Raw genomic sequence first — 21,852 nt, 5'->3', positions numbered from 1 at the left:
AATATACAATCTTAGTGATATTTAGCTGTGAAACTCAATATGATATAAAAAATAGTGGATTGTATAGTGGATTATATATATATATATATATATATATATATATATATATATATATATATATATATATATACACGTCAGATACTATAAAGACAATAAAACTAGAATGAGTCAAGAGAACAAACTGTGCCTGTCAGAATCCTGTCGGGAGAACGTTGACTTTTCTTTCGTGAAGGCTGCAATTGCAAATTCTCCAGAGGAAATGCTACCAACTACCTCTACCGAGCAGGGCTTCTCAATTGAAGAGGCAACGGTGCGTGATCTCCAACTTGCTTTCCAAAGAAACCAGTTAAGTTCTAAGGAACTCGTGGAGTTCTACTTAGAGCGAATCCAAACACTTAACAAAGACCTCAAAGCTGCGCTGGAGGTGAATCCAGATGCAGTAGCCCAGGCTAACATAGCTGACCAAGAGAGAAAGGATAAGCCACATGGGTCTTTCTCTGCTTTGCATGGAATACCCATTTTATTGAAGGATAACATTGCAACTAAGGATAAGTTGAACACCACTGCAGGGTCTTATGCATTGTTGGGGTCTGTGGTGCCTAGAGATGCTGGTGTAGTCACCAGGTTAAGGAAAGCTGGGGCTATCATATTAGGAAAAGCCACTCTTAGCGAGTGGTCAAATTTCAGGTCCAATAATGCACCCAGTGGTTGGTGTGCCAGAGGTGGACAAGGAAAGGTAATTTAAACTTATCATAATCTTGTATCATTTATTAATGTTCTTATTGTGTATCAAATGTTCTGGTGTCAGTAGGTTTTGTATAGTTTGTTTGTATTGGAGTGAACTTGATGCTATTAGTGCTTATTTATGTGATTGCAAGTAGTTATGTAACTGAAATTAATGACTAGTGAGATTGGCTGAATGGCTATGTTCTGTATGTTGTAGAATCCATACACCAAGGGTGATCCCTGTGGGTCTAGTAGCGGATCAGCAATATCAGTAGCGGCGAATATGGTGACAGTGTCCCTTGGCACTGAGACTAATGGCTCCATTTTATGCCCTTCAGGTTATAACTCAGTGGTGGGGATCAAGCCAACAGTTGGTCTCACTAGTAGAGCTGGGGTTATCCCAATCAGCCCCAGACAAGACACAGTTGGGTAAGTATATCACAGTCACAGTGCCTCCATTTCTCTTATATCAAAAGCCTGTTGCAGGTTCTCATTCCTTAGTTATAACTTTGTGTTTGGCAAGTGTTGTAGGATAGGAAAACTAGAGGCTTTGTATCTCTGTTCATGTCCCTCTGTCCCAAGTTTCTGGATGCAAATTGTTTACGGCCTAATAGATTTTGTTTGTTTCTGTCTTTGTCGTCTTCTCCAAATAGGTTTGTATCTCCCAGTATCCTTATATTTCTGTCTTGAGACATTACCCTAACATTGTGTTGGCTAGAGCAGACCAATTTGCAGGACTGTATCGGATGCTGCCTGTGTTCTTGAAACCATTGTAGGCATTGACACTAACGATGAGGCAACAATTGAAGCATCAAAGTATGTCCCAGAAGGTGGCTATTCTCAATTTCTGAGGGAAGATGGACTAAGCGGGAAGAGACTAGGAGTAGTGAGATCATATTACAATTTTGGAAATGGTACTTTTATGCACAAAACTTTTCAGCTACACCTAGAAACCTTAAGGTATTGGAAACTAGCATCTATTTCAAAGCCTTAGTTACTTGAACTGTGACAAGTCTCTTGTACTTGCATAAAACTCAGGCAAAGAGGTGCCCTTTTGGTTGACAATTTGAAGATAGATAACATCGTCGAAATCAATATGGATCAAAGTGAAGATATTGCTCTGGAGATTGAATTCAAACTAGCCTTGAATGCATACCTCAATGACTTAGTTGCTTCCCCGGTGAGAAGCTTGGCCGATGTGATAGAATACAACAAGAATCACTCAGAACAGGTTAGCATTTTTGGAGGTCACCCTTTTTATTTTCTGTTTTTTGCCATCTTACCAACTTAACAATCTTGTGGAAATGGCAGGAGAATCTTGATGAGTATGATCAGGATCTCATGTTGGAATCTGAGACGACAAATGGCTTTGGAGAAACACTGAATCAAGCATTACTGAATCTAAAAAAAATTATCCCAATATGGATTTGAGAAATTAATGATAGCAAATAAACTTGATGCTGTGGTGATACCTTTTTCAAGATTTAGCAAAATACTTGCTATTGGAGGTTATCCAGGAATAATTGTTCCAGCAGGATATGAAGAGGGTGTGCCATTTGGAATATGCTTTGGAGGGCTGAAAGGATCAGAGCCAAAGCTTATTGAAATTGCTTATTCCTTTGAGCAACCAACTAAGATTAGGAAGCCTCCTCCAATTCATAAGTAAAAGGTTTAATGTTAAACAATGATCTGTATTGTGTGACCATTAATAAAATCAATACAATGATATGGTTTGTGACATGTAACATAATCCAATAACTGAAAAGATGATCAGGGGTTTACTTCAACTACATTTAGACCCAAACAAAGCACTTCGAAAGTAATTAAAGAATTAAAGGCTGAAAGTTGAATGGATGATGATCATATATATAGTGAAACATAATTGCAAATCACTTAAATAATTGAATTGGATCACAAAATTACATGGATCCCCTAGAGTGAATAACGTTACGTGTATGTCTTGAGACACATTTTTATGTAAATCGAATTAAGTAAGGTCAATTTAGACATTCTAGTAATAAATCGAATTAATCAAATTCGAACTACTTTAAATTGATATAAATCGAATGGAATGGGTTCAATTTACTACTATTTTGGCTCCATCTATTATAAATCGAAACCAATGATTTCGAATTGTAGCCATGATTTTCGCTCTTAGTAATTCGAATTCATCAACCAAGCTCATAGAAGGTCTGATAAAGACGCCCAACGAATCTTTATCAGTAAACTTAATTCCCGATCGCTTTTTTTTTAATTGTGTCTTTGTAATACACAAAAACTAGAAAGCTATCTCCTAGCCATTTTGAGTGTCACTCTTACGTGGATTCACATCTTGTTTGTATATATAGAAGTTAGAGGTCTACTTTAGTGGATTCAACATCTTAATAATGATGTTGGTTAAGGGTAAATGAATTAAGTGGAGTCGATTTACCCTATAATATTTTCATGCTTAAATCGAATTCATTCCATTCGGTTTACTTTAGTGTATCCTCATACCTAATAAATCAAATCTAGTAAGGTTGAATTACTCACTAAATCAAATTTTATTAATTCGATTTACTACCAAAGTCCTAAATTAAATGTATTAAATTCGATTTACATATGCATGGCTAAATCCACATAAGTGAATTCAATTTACATTAAAATAGATTAAGTACGTAACTCTTCTAACTTTAGAGGATTCATGTAAATTTGATTTCAATTCAATTTTTTAAGTGATTTATCCGAAAAATAAGGGTTTATTTGGGCGTCATTTTTGAAAAAGATCTTTTTTAAATAATATTTTTTTAAAAGATCTTTTACAAAAATAAAAGTAATTTTATATTTGAATATCTCATGTAAAAAAATCTTTTCATTTATCAATTATATTTAGATAAAATAAGATAAAAATAATATTTTTGTTTATTTATTATTTAAAAAATATTTTTTTTTGAAGGAAATTAATAACACTCAAATAAGTACTAAGTTCATTAAAATAATAAGGTTTATGTGGACTGAGTCTTTCTAGTTTCTAGTACCGGTGTTAGCACAGAATGTTAATAGCGACTTTATATATATAATATCCACTTCATATGTGGGACCAACACATGTTGCACATACTGTCGGCAAAAGAATGTATGCGATGAAACTTGAAAGTGTAGATGATCTGGAAGACTATTAGTTTTTGGATTCCAACATCGCAGCCTGTGACCCACCTTTTAAGTGCTCTTTGTCCTCCACTTTTCCACAATTATAATGCAACTCATCCCAAGCATACAATAGCGCAGTCACCTGAAGATATTTTCTTGTCTTAATGGCTTCAACATCAGTGTATGCATCCTCTTTCTTGCAATTCATTTTTCTGATCCTTTTAGTAACACTCTCTTCTGTGCTACCAGTAGCTACCTTTAGCAAGGAGCAGTTCTCAATTGAGGAAGCAACCGTGCATGATCTCCAACTTGCTTTCCAAAGAAACCAGTTAAGCTCTAGGAAACTGGTTGAGTTCTACCTCAAACGAATCCAAAGCCTGAATCCGGTTCTCAGAGGGGTGTTGGAGGTGAATCCAGATGCACTAACCCAAGCTGACAATGCTGACCAAGAGAGAAAGACTAAGCCACAAGGCCCTTTTTCTGCTTTGCATGGAATACCCATTTTGGTTAAGGATAACATTGCAACTAAGGATAAACTGAACACTACTGCAGGGTCTTATGCACTTCTGGGGTCTGTGGTGCCTAGAGATGCTGCTGTAGTTACCAGGTTAAGGAAAGCCGGGGCTGTCATATTAGGAAAAGCCAGTCTCAGTGAGTGGTCACATTACAGGTCAAGTAATGCACCTAGTGGTTGGAGTGCAAGAGGTGGGCAAGGAAAGGTAATTTTCATGTACATGTAGCCCCAAACTATGTAGTATAAACATGGGAATGCATAGATTGATTGCTTGTTATTTTGGTGTATTATGACAACATAAGAATATGCTATTTTCTGTGATTGCAAGTTATCATCCAACTGAAAGGCTAGTGAACTTAGCTTAGTGACTATATTTTTAATGGCATTTGTGAATTGCAGAATCCATACACAGGGGATGATCCCTGTGGATCAAGTAGCGGATCAGCAATATCAGTGGCAACAAATATGGTGACAGTGTCCCTTGGTACTGAGACTGATGGCTCCATTTTATGCCCTTCAAGTTATAACTCAGTGGTGGGGATCAAGCCAACAGTTGGTCTCACTAGTAGAGCTGGAGTTGTCCCAATTAGCCCAAGACAAGACACAGTTGGGTAAGTATATCACAGTGCTCCTCTCCATTTTCTCTTAGATAAAAGAATTAAGAGTGAATATCTCATCTGGCCCTGACAATTATCTCGAAAGGACAACGAGGCTCTCAAGAAAAAAAAAACAACCAATCCGGCCCCTGATCTTTTTTTTTAGGACTGATTAGCCCTGTGCCTAAAAAAATAACATTGATTTTTGTTGGCACAGGGGCTAATCCGTCCCATAAAAGTAAAGCTCAGGGCCAGGTTGGTATTTTTTTTTTTGTCAAGGGCCGGGGCTGTTTTGGGTTTTTCTCAAGAATTTAATGTGCAAAATTTTGTGGGCTGGTGCAGGCCAATTTGCAGGACTGTATCAGATGCTGCCTATGTTCTTGAAACCATTGCAGGCATAGATATTAATGATAAGGCAACAATTGAAGCATCAAAATTTGTCCCCAAAGGTGGTTATGCTCAATTTCTAAGGAAAGATGGACTAAGAGGAAAGAGACTAGGAGTGGTGAGAGTATTCTTCAATTCTGGGGATGATGCTTTTCTGCAAGAAACTTTTAAGCTTCATATGAGCACCTTAAGGTAATCAAATTGCTATTTATATTTGTGCCAACTATTACTTCTAATGAATGTTAGTATTTCTAATATAATTCATTGAAACTCAGGCAAAGAGGTGCAGTTTTAGTTGATAATTTGAAGACGGATAACATAAATGAACTCAGTTATGATCAAAGTGAATCCATTGCACTGGATATTGAATTCGAACTAGCCTTGAATGCATACCTCAAAGACTTGGTTGCTTCACCGGTAAGAAGCTTAGCCGATGTGATAGCTTTCAACAAGAAACATTCAAAACTGGTGAGTAATTTGAGAAGTCCTTTTTTCCTTTGTATTTTGCACAGTGTGAACAATGAATACCAACTTAACAAACAATGGTATGGAAATGGCAGGAGAAGATTGATGAGTATGGCCAAGATCTCATGCTGGAAGCTCAGAAGACAAGTGGAATTGGGAAACAACTAAATGGAGCATTATTAAATATGACAAGAATATCCAAGAATGGGTTTGAGAAACTAATGAAAAGAAATAAACTAGATGCCGTGGTGGCACCATTTTCAAGCTTTAGTAGCATACTTGCTATTGGAGGTTACCCAGGAGTAATGGTTCCAGCAGGATATGAAAAGGGTGCACCATTTGGAATATGTTTTGGAGGGTTGAAAGGATCAGAGCCTAAGCTCATTGAAATTGCTTATTCCTTTGAACAAGCAACCAAGCTTAGGAAGCAGCCTCCTCCAATTCACAAATTAAAATTTTAATGTCTTGTTTGACTCTATGACTTCATATATTAGGTACGGGTAATGTTAGGGAGACAAAAAAAAAACAGCTAGAACTTGTTTTATTTAAAATTCATTAACTGTCGCAACAATTAATGAATACTAAATAAGGCAAGTTATGATTGTTTTTGGCTGATTTTCTTTGATTATCAAACATTTCCGATTAAGTACAAAAACATATATAGATGTATTGCCCCAAATAAAAATACTAAATTTAATAGCAGCAAGTCAGCAACTCATATAAATTAGTTAATAGCTCAATTTCAAACCAATAAATACACATAGATCTTCCAGAAGATATTTTTTTATAATTCAAATTCAATCTTTATAGTCAAAATCATAACATCTTGTACTATTTTGTACTATTTTGTTTAGGAGACATTTCATTTTTCATTAAACTCGGAAAGATTCTTTAAATTATAAAACCTCAACTATGTCTCTGTGTATAATATTTTATGCACCCATGATTCATATTTTTATTGATTACTTTTTAAAAAAATAGAAATAATAATACAAAAATAACTTTAACTTACAAAAAATATATGATATAAATAATAATGTATCTGTGATGATTTGTATTTTTAAAAATATTTAGATTCTCAATGTGTAATGATTTGCATATGCCTAACACAAAATAAGTAGAGTACCATAAATAAAAGAAGGAAAAGAATTAAATTAGTCTCTAAAAAATTTCAGATTCTTTAAATTAGTTTTCGAAATTTTTTTAATCAAATTTATCCTTTAAATATTTTAAATTAGTCAGGTTAGTTTTTCTGTTATTTTTTTTGTTGATAAGTGTCAAAATTTGCTAATGTGACATTAAGTGACACCAAACACTCTTCTTTGAGTTTTAATTAACTATTAACATAATAAATTTATAAAATTAGATCAAATCAAAACTTAATTGAGGCAAGAACTTGAGGTATTAAAATCTCTTAATTTAAAATTGATCTAATTTAATTTCATAAATTAATTATGTTAATAATCAATTAAAACTACTAAATATGTATTATAATATTACTTAATGTACTATATATCAAAATTTGATCCTGTTAGTAATGAAAATATTTAAAATATTTAAATACGAATTTGATTAAAAATTTTCTGCAGAGATCAATTAAAAAAAATGAGTGATTTTACTATTTACTCAAAAAAATGGGCAAAAACTAAAAAGTGTTGATTGAGTTTAGTGTGGTGCGAAGAGTTTTGCTTCGAAAACACTTGGTGTGAATGAGAGTGTGAACTTAGCTTCCTTCTCCCTCTTCATCTTCATCTTCATCTGCATCATTCCGCAACTCAAATCTTTTTTCTCTTCACAGAAAATTACCATTTCCAGCAAAGCTATCTCCGCTGCAAATTCAATCAAGCCATGGTATGTTCTCCGGCAACACATCCCCTCTTTTCTAAAACCTAATAACTTTTCCTAATTCACGAACCCAAAGTTCAGTTTTTTTTTTTACGCAACAAAGGGCAAAGGGAAATAGTTCTCATTTCTTTTAATCGATTTTAAAATTGACAGTCGGGAAGGAAAGAAACTGTTCTGGACCTAGCGAAGTTCGTTGACAAAGGTGTTCAGGTTAAACTCACTGGTGGCAGACAAGGTTAAACCCTATCTCCTCTTCCTTTGTTTTTCCCCTTAATTTATTTGTAAGTCAAAATATGTGTGAATTGGGTTGACTATTGTTAATGTATGTATTTGGTTCATTGTTTATTTTATTTTATTTAGTTGGATATGGTTTTACTAGTCCCATATTTGTACGTTGGTGTTAAAGCTAGATACGTGAATAATTTGGACATAGTCACAGTGTGGATGATTATTGTAAATGTTTCCCAACGTTGATTCTGGTTGTAGATTGTGAATTCCTCATGGAGGATAATGCTTACTCTTGAATCTTGATGTAGTTCCTGTCTTTATGAACAATAAAATCGTGTCAGTTTGGCATTTTTTTTGTTTTAAATCACTGCTGTTCATTTTGAGTTCAAATGAATAGTGCTCAACTGCAATTTATGAACATTTGCTAATCAATACTAAGTTGAGATTTTATGCATCTTTCTTGAATTAAAATGGCATCAGACTCTTATACATACTTTCATTACATTTTACTTTGTTGAATTACAGTGACAGGAACTCTCAAAGGTTATGATCAGTTGCTTAACCTTGTCCTAGATGAAGCTGTAGAGTTTCTAAGAGGTAACTAATAGGTGGATCCTATTTCTTTATTTATGAATTGTTTATCGTGTATGTACTTCTGAAGCTTTGACTTTCTTATCATGCTAATAACTTTTGTAATGTAACTTTCGCATTGTTGCATCTTACAATGAAGTTTTGTAGGGGCAAAGAATATGTGCATCTGGTGAACTTTGTTGCCATTATTTTGAATGAAATAGTTAGGAGTATGGTTTATCATTTGTTTAGTTGTCAAGAAGTTTCTTCATTAAATTTATTATTTTACCACACTAAGCTAGATCAATTTTCTTGTGTCACAAATTTTTGAGGATTAAGAAAAGGGATGTTTACTGATTCATGAGAGTGAGGGCTGAATGAGTAATGAGCTATTAACTGGCATGCTTTAACTTCAATTCCGCTGCAGCTATGATCAAACTGTATGATGTAAATATCTCAAGACTACCATTTTACTTGAGTGAGAGGTCCATCTAAAATAACCCAACTATGTGCGGAATTAGCACAGAATTTTTTGGTGCTGAAAGCTGAATAATATTAACATTGGGTTTTAAAATATTTGACTTTGTTCTCACTTTAAGTGGGGCTTATTTTCATTGAATCCATCATCTTTTTACATATGCTTTCGTTCAGATTTATCAAATCCAACAGCAAAATTAAGATTTCCATACAAATATTGAGTTCACTGTAGAACTTGTGTTTTCATTTTCTTTTCTCCCTTTTTCTCTACCAAAATAATAAGTTGGCTTGTTCCTAAAAATTTTCTGCCTTGTAATATATATATATTTTTTATGAATATTGCATTTGTCTCATGCTGTAGATCCTGATGATCCTCTCAAAACTACTGATCAGACCAGACGTCTTGGCTTAATTGTAAGTTTTCTTCCATTTCAACACTATACCTTGTTTGTAAAATTTTGCTGATCCAGTCTGAAAATTAACATTTCATGCATGAATGTGAAAAATAATTTCCTGAACCTTGTTGGTTTTCCTCCTCAACTGATGAGTTTTTTAGTTGGAATAAAGAAAAGGGAAAATTATCCGTTGTGGGATAAGTTGGGGTTAAACTGATCAGAGCTTATAAGCTTATTATTAAATGTAAGTAAAAATGAAGATCTAAGAAGGTTCATATTGGAAGGGGAGGGGGAACAAACGTTTTATGAATGCCATGCTTCATAGAAGAGATTAATAATAGGCTTCTGCAAAATTTAAAGAGCTTCGTTCATTTTATAATAAGAGCATTTCATTGCAATACATCTAAAGACTATAGATGCATTTAAGCTAGGCTACCTACATTACATACACCCTTTAAGTGCATCGTTTCTTGAGATTGTGTAACACAGGATGCTTTGCACCTGCCCTTGTATGCTAATTGTTTAAAATTCCACCAATTTTGGAGTTTGCAGTGTCTATAGGGGAAGTTATTATGATATCACAAAATCATTTCCTGCAAAATGAAAATAAAAAATAGAACTTACAACATGACTAAATAAGCAGATGTATTTATTTATTTGTTTTCTTTTTTATAGTTTGTTTTGTTTTGGATATTTCAATACCAAGGGACTTGACTGCTTCTGGTGCACTGCAGGTTTGTAGAGGAACTGCTGTCATGCTTGTGTCCCCAACTGATGGTACAGATGAGATTGCCAACCCCTTTATACAGCAAGATGGGGCCTAGGTTTCAAGTATTTTTACCTGTTATCTAAGTGCTAATCAATCCCTTCATGGCTTTGCTATGAAACCATTAATGCAGAGATTCTGAATAGCATTTTGTGTACTTCGTAATCTTGGATATATTCTTAGGCCTTTAATCAATATAATGTCATATGTGCACTTAGTTTGTTCTTGATTAAGTTAATTCCTCTGATTGGTAATGCATTTTTGCTCAGAATGTGTTTTATTAACTTCTTGCGAGTTCCCCTTCATGGAATATATATGTTGATCTGGCCAAGTACATCATGTGCATTATGTTGACCTTGAGATTTGGTTACCCTAGTTATTTGATCACAACCACTGTCTGTTTAATGCTAAGTTCTTAGGTTTGCTTTAGAGTTGTTTCTAATGGTATTATCAATTATGCTTAAAACTAGTGATTATTGTTGTTTAGGACAAGCCTTTACAGGGTAAAGCTACTATTAAGTATTAACAATTGCTGGGGAACTGTTCTTAGTTCTTATATATATAGCCCTTTTTATTTATCTATTTTTTTCCTTTTAAAATTTACCTATAAAAGGGTTATGATGAGAGGGAAAAAAACTGTACTTGGTGATTAATATAAGTAGGGTTTTCTTAACGAGTATACTCTAAAGCTACTTGTAATGATTTTAATATAGTAAGTTTTTAAACTTTTATTCTTATAAGTGACTTGGAAAGTTTAAAATTTATTTTGTAGTAATTTTAACAAGTCTCTTTGGTGTATTTGTTAGGAATACTGTCAAAACTCAAAACTCAAAAAACTAAAAATAAAGTCATCAATCATCGTAGAGAAAAGAAAGAGGAGGATGCTTATCCGAATTTGTTGTCAGGCCCAGTTGAATTTGATGAAAGAGACCATTTTCATTAATTTAAAAAAAAATAGTGATGGTGTATAGTACGTAAGCCGATATTTAATAGGAATTCTTCCATCAGTTTTTACTTTCTTAAAATATATATATTATCGAAGGATTGTGAAGCACTTTGCAAGAGAAAACGATGGCTGGAGAAGAGAAATATCAGATGGTTATTAGAATTTAATATTTTTTGTTATTAATTAGTCATTAATATTTAAAATATGAGTTAAAGTATGTTATTAAATTATTAAATTAAAAAAATTAAATTAATAATAAAAAATAATAATAAAAAACAATAAATTCTTATGAAGGTTTAGAATTTTTCGCGGGAGAAATTGCATATGCAATTATGCATAGAAGTAAATTTACATAGGACTGTTGGTCTTACATAAAAAGACTTGATACAGCCATACAGGTGTTGAAAATTTTGTAGCTATCTCATTTCATAAGGGGACTAAGACATAAATCAAATTGGGCCCCGCTACACATACAAGCAAATAACGCATACAATCCTTACAAGTTGGCCCAACTCAGGTTTAATCCACGCGCACTTCCTCCCTTTAAATAGAGCGTCAATTTCACGCGCGTCACTCGAACGATTACGCTTCGAAAAAACCGCTCGTTATGGCTCACTATTCCTCTTCTCCTTCAAAGATAACACAAATCCTCAAGTTTCGAGCAACATTCCAAACTGAAGAGACATTTGAACTTGTCGCGAATAATAGCAGAAACCATCAACAAAATATTATTCAAGGTACGTTATTGTTTTACTCATCTTGTACATTTTTCACATTTCTGTTTCTGATTTCGAAATCGAAGAACTATGTTTTACTGTTCTTCTATGTTCTTCTAGGTTTTATTGATCTTCTTGTTCTAAGAAATTGAACACATGGTGTAAATATATTTGATCCAATTATAAGTAAATTTTTTTTCCATAATTAAACTCTCTCTGGTGTATTCAAAATGTCTGATTTACAGGTACTATAATATGAAGTGGTGATCCAGATAGATTGGAACCCATATATGACGGTCTGCATAGAAATCTGCATAATACACCCAAACACAGACTATAAATACACCCGATAAAAAATTAAATTTACACCTCTGCTGCAGATTTTAACCCAACACTACCTGAAAGCTACTTGTTGTCCACAAGTCCAAAATTAATTAAACTCTCTCTAGTGTATTCAAAATGTCTGATTTACAGGTACTATAATATGAAGTGGTGATCCAGATAGATTGGAACCCATATATGACGGTCTGCATAGAGATCTGCATAATACATCCAAACACAGACTATAAATACACCCGATAAAAAATTAAATTTACACTTCTGCTGCAGATTTTAACCCAACACTACCTGAAAGCCACTTGTTGTCCACAAGACCAAAATTAATTAAACTCTCTCTAGTGTATTCAAAATGTCTGATTTACAGGTACTATAATATGAAGTGGTGATCCAGATAGATTGGAACCATATATGACGGTCTGCATAGAGATCTGCATAATACACCCAAACACAGACTATAAATACACCCGATAAAAAATTAAATTTACACCTCTGCTGTAGATTTTAACCCAACACTACCTGAAAGCTACTTGTTGTCCACAAGTCCAAAATTAATTAAACTCTCTCTAGTGTATTCAAAATGTCTGATTTACAGGTACTATAATATGAAGTGGTGATCCAGATAGATTGGAACCCATATATGACGGTCTGCATAGAGATCTGCATAATACACCCAAACACAGACTATAAATACACCCGATAAAAAATTAAATTTACACTTCTGCTGCAGATTTTAACCCAACACTACCTGAAAGCCACTTGTTGTCCACAAGACCAAAATTAATTAAACTCTCTCTAGTGTATTCAAAATTTCTGATTTACAGGTACTATAATATGAAGTGGTGATCCAGATAGATTGGAACCATATATGACGGTCTGCATAGAGATCTGCATAATACACCCAAACACAGACTATAAATACACCCGATAAAAAATTAAATTTACACCTCTGCTGCAGATTTTAACCCAACACTACCTGAAAGCTACTTGTTGTCCACAAGTCCAAAATTAATTAAACTCTCTCTAGTGTATTCAAAATGTCTGATTTACAGGTACTATAATATGAAGTGGTGATCCAGATAGATTGGAACCCATATATGACGGTCTGCATAGAGATCTGCATAATACACCCAAACACAGACTATAAATACACCCGATAAAAAATTAAATTTACACCTCTGCTGCATATTTTAACCCAACACTACCTGAAAGCCACTTGTTGTCCACAAGATCAAAATTAATTAAACTCTCTCTAGTGTATTCAAAATTTCTGATTTACAGGTACTATAATATGAAGTGGTGATCCAGATAGATTGGAACCCATGTATGACGGTCTGCATAGAGATCTGCATAATACACCCAAACATAGACTATAAATACACCCGATAAAAAATTAAATTTACACCTCTGCTGCAGATTTTAACCCAACACTACCTGAAAGCCACTTGTTGTCCACAAGACCAAAATTAATTAAACTCTCTCTGGTGTATTCAAAATGTCTGATTTACAGGTACTATAATATGAAGTGGTGATCCAGATAGATTGGAACCCATATATGACGGTCTGCATAGAGATCTGCATAATACACCCAAACACAGACTATAAATACACCCGATAAAAAATTAAATTTACACCCCTGCTGCAGATTTTAACCCAACACTACCTGAAAGCCACTTGTTGTCTACAAGACCAAAATTAATTAAACTCTCTCTAGTGTATTCAAAATGTCTGATTTACAGGTACTATAATATGAAGTGGTGATCAAATAGATTGAAACCCATATATGACGGTCTGCATAGAGATCTGCATAATACACCCAAACACAGACTATAAATACACCTGATAAAAAATTAAATTTACACCTTTGCTGCAGATTTTAACCCAACACTACATGAAAGCCACTTGTTGTCCACAAGACCAAAGTTTAGCAGAAAATCATTCCAATTCCTATCAAATGAGTCTTTGCTATGAGAGTTTCATTTTCCCTCTCTGCTACATGTAATCAATTGATTCTTAATCTCGTTTTCCTTTCTATTTGTGCTTCGAACTCTTGTAGAAAAATCTGCAACCTTGGTATAGTTCCTGTAAAATTTTCCAGCATCTTCAAGGGTGGTAAAGGTCATTCCAACCTTCAGAACAAACTGGTCATCAACAACAGAGAGGTTGCATAATACACCATGTCAAAAACTATAAATACACCATGTCAAAACGAAGCTGGAGTTACAGAGAGAAAAACTAACGTCAATGACGAAGAACAAACCAATGAGAAAGGAGAGGAAAAGAACGATCGAAAAACCAGGGGAAGACGCGCGAGAAGAAGAACGATGAAATTTGAAAAGAAAGAAAACAAAGAAGGAAACAAATCTTTTAAATTTGGTAGTTATACAAACGCGGGATCTTTGTATAGCGCGTGTAAGTGACGTAGGAGTTGCAGCGCGTTTTAGTGGATTAGGCGTTAATGAACTTGTAATAGTTACAAGCCCTAATCGCTTGTATACTAAGCTTTTCTCAATGAAAAAATAGAAACTATTTTGTTGGATTTATTTCTATATTTAATATTTAATATTTTTCTAACGTTTCTGAAGCTAACATGCAACAGCTAAAAGAGTATTCAATAGAAGTAAATGCTATGATATCTAAAAGGTGATGTCTATTTATTAAAAAAAATTAAAAATTATTATTTAATTTAAAAAATATAAAAATAAATAATTTTTAAAAAATTGAAATTTACTATAAAAAGTAAATTGAACAAAATTTAGACAAAAAAATCATAGGTATCATAAAGTTAGTCTTCAACAGATTACCAAAAATATAGGGATACTAATAAGTTTGACCAAAGTTAAGATTGGAAAGTGAAGTTTGCAAACTGAAATTCAATCAATCACACATATCATAAAATTCAGTCTAAAGTTCAAGGGAAAACCATGTCAGCATGTTTAGACTTTCCAATGGATATTATTCCGTTTTAACTTCTAACCTTCTTCCTTTGGTGAACACACTAATTTTGTTTTATTTATTTTTTTCCAAGCGTGATCCTCCCCTTGCTGTAGCATCCTGTCGTCATTATGGAATAGGAATAGGAATAAGCGTAAGTGTAAGAATGTGAATGAGTAGAGAGTGGTAGGAGGGTCCTCGGATAACTTCATCGGGATAAGTCTCTTTATTCATTTAAATGAAAAGGCTTTGTTTCTAAAATTAAGTATCGATTAATTCAAAAAAAATGATAGATTAATCCACGAACTAAATAGGCAATTCATTTATTTTTTATGTTTTTTTTAAATAAAATTTTTAGCTGATATTTTTACTAATTTAACCCGAAAATTCGACTCATCAACTAAAAAATACAATTTGTTTAAGATTTTTAATTAAAAAATAATATTTTTGTCAAAATATTTTTTAAACACTAAAATAAAAGGATAAACAGGTCAGCTCATTTAACTTATCAGACTGACTATAAACAGTCTAGACTAAAAAATTATAGTCTGCGAATGAAATGGGGTTAAAAATGGACTTAAACAGTCCAATCTATTTAATCCACAGATTTAAACGGACTAAGTCTACATGGGTCGAGTTAGTCAGTTTGACAACTCTAGTGGTGGTAATATCTAGGGATGGCAACGGGGTAGATAGGGGCGAGTTTTTGCTCTATCCAATTCCGTTCTGTTCTACAATAACCCACATAAAATCTGGTCCACTCTTATTTGCGGATAGTAAAAGTTAAACCCTAATCCGTCCTGTCTCTATAATTATTAAAATTTAAAATTTAAATAACCATCATTATATTGCATAACACTAAATAAAAAAAATTTTAAATATGATGCAATATTATTAATTATTTTACTAATTATTTTACATATATTACACGTATTATATGTTAAAATTATATATATTATATATATACCGGGACGGGTATTATATAAACTCGGCCCCCGCCCCGTCCCGATAAAAACTCGTTCTAGTACGGGACGACCTGTCTTGAGCGGGTATGGGTGGGGTGGGTACCCATAGATAAGGGGTGGAGTAGCCATCTCTGGTAATATCTTATAATGGAATAGAGTTTAAAATAAGAGGCGTGCTTTAAGGTCGCCAGATTTTGTAATTTATAGTCGTTAATTAATTATTATTATTGTTTTTAATGGTGTGAAATTATATCTGGTGGTGTAAAATTATTTATTTTTCTTTTGTTGATTAAGTGTCGACCAAATTTTAATAAAAGTGCTAGACTGCTAGCTCCCGAAATTTCTCTTAAAATAATGTAAATATAATACCCACACTTCAATTGGCCCTAGGATCACTCACTCATATAAATGACACTATCATATTTTTCATCTCTCAACTTCACTAACACTCATATGAAATAATAGAACAAAGAAGGACTTCACATAATCATATCTTTTTTCATTTCATGGAACACACAAAATATATAAGGCATATATGCCTTTATATAGGCAAAGTTTTATACTAAAAGTTCATGATTCTACTAGCTTCTTAATATACATACTTATTCAACTTTGCTTCTTACTTTAACTATTCAAATAAGTAACTTCTTGTAATTTCTAGCACATCTTAAAAATTCTTTATTAAGCTTAGTCATCAATCTTTAAGCTTCCAATGCACTTCATGATTCTTCTAGTATAGAGGTGATGAGTGCAACTTCCATTCAATTCCAATTCCAATTTGATTTTGAACTTTTTCATTGTTGTAGAATGTTGTAGTTATACTACTCTCTTGAATATTCTTCAAAAATCTTCAAACTTCCAACATTAGCTTCTAGCAATATCTAGCCAATTGATGATTATTGTATTTAACTCAAACTTTGCTTCTTCAATTCTTTAACCATACTTCATAAAAATTATAATCTATACAAGTTGATTTAAAATTTTTAATCAACAAATAATATAAACTTGTTTTATTCTATTATTTCATAATATAAACTTAAAATAAAATTAATTAAATTTCAACCTCGCAACAATAGAAACTAGAAAGGTTCTATTGCACTATTTGTAATTAACTTGTTATTAGTGGAAGCAATATCTTTAGAAATAGAATGAACTAATGAAGGTCAACATTTTCCGGAATCACTTTGTGGCCAATTGTCAGGTAAATAGATTTACTCAATTTTTTTTTAATAATTAAAGAGGTAAAGTGTCATTTTTTACTATTAATTTTATAAATAAGACAAAAATAAATATAAAAAAATAATAAAAAATAAAAAATTATATTTTATACTCTTAATTTTCTTTTAATAATGGAGAGGATTAATTTTCCAATTTTCGGTGGTAATGCTTCTAACTTGAAACTTCCAAGTTCCAAAGGTGGTAGCGTATCTACTATGGACTATAGTCCAATGAGAGAGTAAGAAAAAGGAGTAAAAGTAAACAGCAATAAACAGCAAGATTCAACAACAGCACAAAAGTTGAGTTGACATTCAGCCACCCTATTTCAAACATGGACCGTTGATTGATCCATAATTGTTCTCATTTTTTCACAAACAGACACAAAAACACACTTAAGTTGAGTTGACACGGTCAAATCCTCAAACACTTGACAATCACAGTTCAGACTTGAGAGTTCACAATTCGGAATTACTCAACCACCCCCATTCCTGTTTCTTGTTTCTCCCAGCATAAAAACAACCTTACTTAACATTCACTAATCACTCTTTCACCGCAACACCGCCAACTTCTCTCCTTCCTCGAACCTTCATCTGGATCCTCCGTAATCCGTACCTGATACCCATTTGCACCTAAACCCCAAAGCTAACACCTTTTCTTTGTATTAAAATCATTGCCAACCCACTAGGAACTGTTGCCTAATTGCACCCTAGCTTAACTAACAACTCGTCTTCCCTTTTTCTTTTATTCATTTTTTTATTGGTTCTGGTCTCTGGGTTTTCTTGTTTTATTGGAAAGTTTGGATTTTGATTTGCGGGGATGGCGGTGGAAGAGGAGGGTGCACAGTTTCAGATGAGGGCCTTGGAGTGTGTTGGTAAAGGTTTCGACTTGGCGAGCGATTTTCGGTTGAAGTTTGCAAAGGGAGTTGGAGGCGGTGGGAAGAGGTTGGTGGTGCTTGATGAAATGCACAAGAGGGATATTTTGATCCCTGCAGCTGGTGGAGCCTCCATCACCATTAGAGGGGTCTCTGAGGACATTCGTTGTGATAAAGGGGATAGAATAAGGTTCAAATCCGATGTGCTTGAGTTCAACCAGGTCCTCCTTTTTCTCTATATCTTCTTCTCTATTACGTGTGTAAGATGCCAATCAGTTAGAAAGCTTTGTTATGGGTTTTAAGATCTCTATTTGAATCTTTTTTAAAACTTTCAGATGTCTGAGTTGTTAAATCAGAAATCGGCAGTGCAAGGGAAAATACCTTCTGGCTATTTCAATGCTCTTTTTGATTTGAGTGGTGACTGGTTGAGGGATGCTGCTGACATCAAGTATCTTGCTTTTGATGGTTATTTCATTTCGCTCTACTATTTACATCTAACAGCTTCTCCACTTGTGCTGCAAGAGGAAGTTAAGAAGTCTGTTCCTGCTCAATGGGACCCGGCGGCACTGTCTAGGTAAACACCACGCCTCTACTATGTTTAGTAAGTAGAGTGGTGAATTCATTAAATTGATCTTTGTATTCCTGGTGTAAATATTGAGTGTCTTGAATTCAATTCGTTGTTGGTTGTTATACATTCATCATTTTGGCGATCCTATGAAATTTAGACCGGTTGTTGTCTTGTTGATGAGCCGAACAGAGTAATGAAAGAGTTTCAACATTGATAGCACCCATCTCATTTGATGTGGAGTGATCTTGACAGTTTGATATGGTTTTTAAGTTTGGGTTTCTATGTTGATTCGTATGTGATGCTGATGAATTTTGTTAGGCAGGTTCATTCAGACATATGGTACACACATAGTAGTAGGTATGGCTGTTGGTGGTCAAGATGTAATCTGTGTCAAACAGAAGCATTCTTCAAAGATTTCTCCTGGTGATCTCAGAAGACATTTAGAAGATCTTGGAGATTTTCTGTTTTCAGATGTAAGGAGTCCTTCTTTACTACAGAGGCAGACAGCCGATGGCAAACAGAAGGTATTTTGCTTTATCATCTACAAATTTACCAGTTTCACTGGTTTGTTACTTTACAAGTTAATGCAATCTTTCTATTCATGCAGGTCCCTGAGGTCTTTAATCGTGTGATGCAATCAAACACAATGCAGTTCACTACTATTTCAGAAACATCAAGCAAAGATGTAAGCCTCAAATTGGATATGTTTACATTTGAAGTTTAAAGAGGGAAAAAGAACTAGGATGTGACTATATTGCTTTATGTTGGAACAGGGCCTCACTATTATTTGCTCCAAAAGAGGAGGAGATATGTTCAAGAACAGTCACTCAAATTGGCTCCAGACAGTGCCTTCTAATCCTGAAGCAATCCTCTTCAAATTCGTTCCTATTTCATCACTTCTAACTGGGATTCCTGGAAGTGGCTATCTTAGCCATGCAATCAACTTGTATTTACGTTGTAAGTTCTTCTTATATCGAACAGTGATACACATAAATCTGTTGTCTTTTACTCATTTCGGTTGATTAACCATGATATAGATGAGCTCCAACAGAAAAACTAGGGAAGAGTGCAGTTTACACCTTTATCTTGACTCAATGTGCCTTGTAGCCCTTAAAAATGTACAAACTTGTGCAAAATGGGCATCGTCACTGATTTCTATCCAAAATCTGTCAGAAATTGCGACCATAAAATCCTGACCAGAGGCATAACATGATTGATTCCATTGAAATTTCTATAGACATCTGTCAAGAGGAACATTTCACTCTTTTAATAAGTTTATGGACCATCTTGCACGTTTTTTTAAGTTATGCACTAAACTACACACTGTGCACATTTGAATGGTGTAAATTAGACATGTGTAAGTTACCTTCATCATATTTGCTTTCCGAAACATGAAGTTGCAAAGCCATCATTTCTTGCATAGTGCTATTTTTTCCCTCTCAACATAACTGAACACTAAATGACTAAACGGATTCACTTGTTCTCTACAGACAAGCCTCCTCTTGAAGATATACAATATTTCTTAGAGTTTCAAATTCCCAAGCAATGGGCGCCAATGTTTTGCGAGCTACCTCTCAGGCATCAGCGGACGAAGACGTCTTCCTGTTCCCTGCAATTTAGTTTCATGGGTCCAAAGCTCCATATCAGCTCTACACAGGTACTGTTAACCGAAGGCTCCTGTTTGAGCAACCTAGTATTGCTTGTACTGGACTTCACTCTTACTTTGCTCTGAAAATAAATAACTATGGTTTTTTTTTTGTTGGGGGGGGGGGGGGGGGTTGTAAAATGGGGTGAAACTTGTATGGGGTGTTATAAATTTAGGCGATTTGTCTTATCTGTAACCATTTTCATGCAAAATCTTACCTCGGGTTTTGTCAAAGGAAAGTTCTCGTAGCAGTCTGAAATATTGGTATCAGGTTGGATTAGGATTTAAATCCAGTGAGAAATGTTTTGGATTATGGAACTGAGTTGTGATATACATATTCAGACCAAAAAGAAGTTGCGACAGAAACTTCCTTTTTCCTCCTTATAAGAAATTCCATTGGAGAAATTGTACTAAACATAATAGTATAACATGGTTCATGTTAGTCTTCAGGAGTCATGACACTAGGGCAAAGATGCTCATAGGAGTTTATTCTTTTCGAGAGTCTTTCTAATATGGGCTTCACAGCTTTGTAGGGATTTCGTCTTCATTTTATTATTTACATTATTTGCCCTGAGTCTTGTCTTGTTGACCATATATTTCTCATAGAGTATTCTGTTCTATACAAAATGCCAGGTGGTAACTGAACAAAAACCTGTGGTTGGTCTCCGCTTGTACTTGGAAGGCCGGAAATGTGATAGACTCGCATTACATGTACAACATCTTTCGAGCCTTCCAAATACCATGGTTCTTTCTTCTGGCACCTCAACCCTGCAAACAGCATCTATGTGGCGAGGGTCCGATGACCATGAATCCAGCAACCAATTTCTGGAACCAGTCAGATGGAAGAGATTCTCAAAGGTGTGCACATCAGTAGTTAAGCATGACCCGAATTGGTTGAATGGCTCGAGTGGTGTTTATGTTGTAACTGGGGCACAAATCCTTAGTAAAGGAAGTTGGCCAAAGAATGTGCTTCATCTGCGTCTTCTCTTCACGCATATACCTAATTGCAGTATCCGGAAGTCAGAGTGGGCTGGCGCACCAGAGGGTTCAAGAAAGTTATCTTTCTTCACAAATTTGAGCACAACATTTTCATTCACTCAACAGAGTAACACTGCTCCACGGAAACAGGCTCCAGCAGCGCTAAACTCCGGTATTTATCCAGAGGGTCCACCTGTGCCGGTTCGCTCAGGTAAACTGCTTAAATATGTGGAGACAGCTGAGGTTGTGCGAGGGCCGCATGATGCTCCGGGTCATTGGTTGGTGACTGCTGCCAAGCTCGTCACGGACGGTGGTAAGATTGGAATACAAGTGAAGTTTGCATTGTTAGATTACTGCTGATTCCTGGCCACTGCTCTTCTCTTTCCAGAGTGATATCATATTATCATTGTTGTCATTTGTTGTTGCTTATTATCATAAATTTTTTTGGAAACTACAGATTGCATGTATATATTTTTTGTCTAAAGGCTTTGTACAGTGTATATAACTCAGAAAGTGAGTGGGAGTTGTCAACATGCAATAGAAAATTAATGTGGTTGTTAGCTAATTTTGGAATCTGA

The 21,852-nt window shown here is 34.4% G+C and overlaps 3 protein-coding genes and 1 pseudogene across 3 annotated transcripts; all 4 read left to right on the top strand.

The window, feature by feature from the left end:
- The first annotated feature begins 145 nt into the window (after window positions 1-145).
- LOC112792614 (probable amidase At4g34880) lies at window positions 146-2,466 on the top strand (annotated as a pseudogene).
- Window positions 2,467-3,813: 1,347 nt separating this feature from the next.
- Window positions 3,814-6,518, top strand: LOC112792615 (probable amidase At4g34880). The gene is made up of 5 exons (XM_025835929.3): window positions 3,814-4,573; window positions 4,768-4,979; window positions 5,307-5,543; window positions 5,627-5,819; window positions 5,912-6,518. Exons 1-5 carry the CDS (start codon window positions 4,019-4,021, stop codon window positions 6,275-6,277), a joined length of 1,563 nt encoding a protein of 520 aa, XP_025691714.1. The 5' UTR covers window positions 3,814-4,018; the 3' UTR covers window positions 6,278-6,518.
- An 808-nt stretch (window positions 6,519-7,326) lies between these two features.
- LOC112792613 (sm-like protein LSM7) lies at window positions 7,327-10,330 on the top strand. Its single transcript, XM_025835928.2, has 5 exons — window positions 7,327-7,667; window positions 7,815-7,896; window positions 8,415-8,486; window positions 9,298-9,350; window positions 10,066-10,330. The coding sequence occupies exons 1-5, from the start codon at window positions 7,665-7,667 to the stop codon at window positions 10,153-10,155; spliced, it is 300 nt and encodes a 99-aa protein (XP_025691713.1). The 5' UTR covers window positions 7,327-7,664; the 3' UTR covers window positions 10,156-10,330.
- A 7,177-nt stretch (window positions 10,331-17,507) lies between these two features.
- On the top strand, window positions 17,508-21,839 carry LOC112792611 (MACPF domain-containing protein At1g14780). The gene is made up of 7 exons (XM_025835926.3): window positions 17,508-18,304; window positions 18,419-18,657; window positions 18,974-19,175; window positions 19,259-19,336; window positions 19,425-19,608; window positions 20,142-20,308; window positions 20,930-21,839. The coding sequence occupies exons 1-7, from the start codon at window positions 18,029-18,031 to the stop codon at window positions 21,632-21,634; spliced, it is 1,851 nt and encodes a 616-aa protein (XP_025691711.1). The 5' UTR covers window positions 17,508-18,028; the 3' UTR covers window positions 21,635-21,839.
- Window positions 21,840-21,852: the final 13 nt, after the last annotated feature.

The sequence above is a fragment of the Arachis hypogaea genome, chromosome 13, assembly GCF_003086295.3.
Source record: "Arachis hypogaea cultivar Tifrunner chromosome 13, arahy.Tifrunner.gnm2.J5K5, whole genome shotgun sequence".
Classification (NCBI taxonomy): Eukaryota; Viridiplantae; Streptophyta; class Magnoliopsida; order Fabales; family Fabaceae; genus Arachis; species Arachis hypogaea.
The sequence above is the reverse complement of the archived record's forward strand: the minus strand, read 5'-3'. Positions and strand labels throughout refer to the sequence as shown.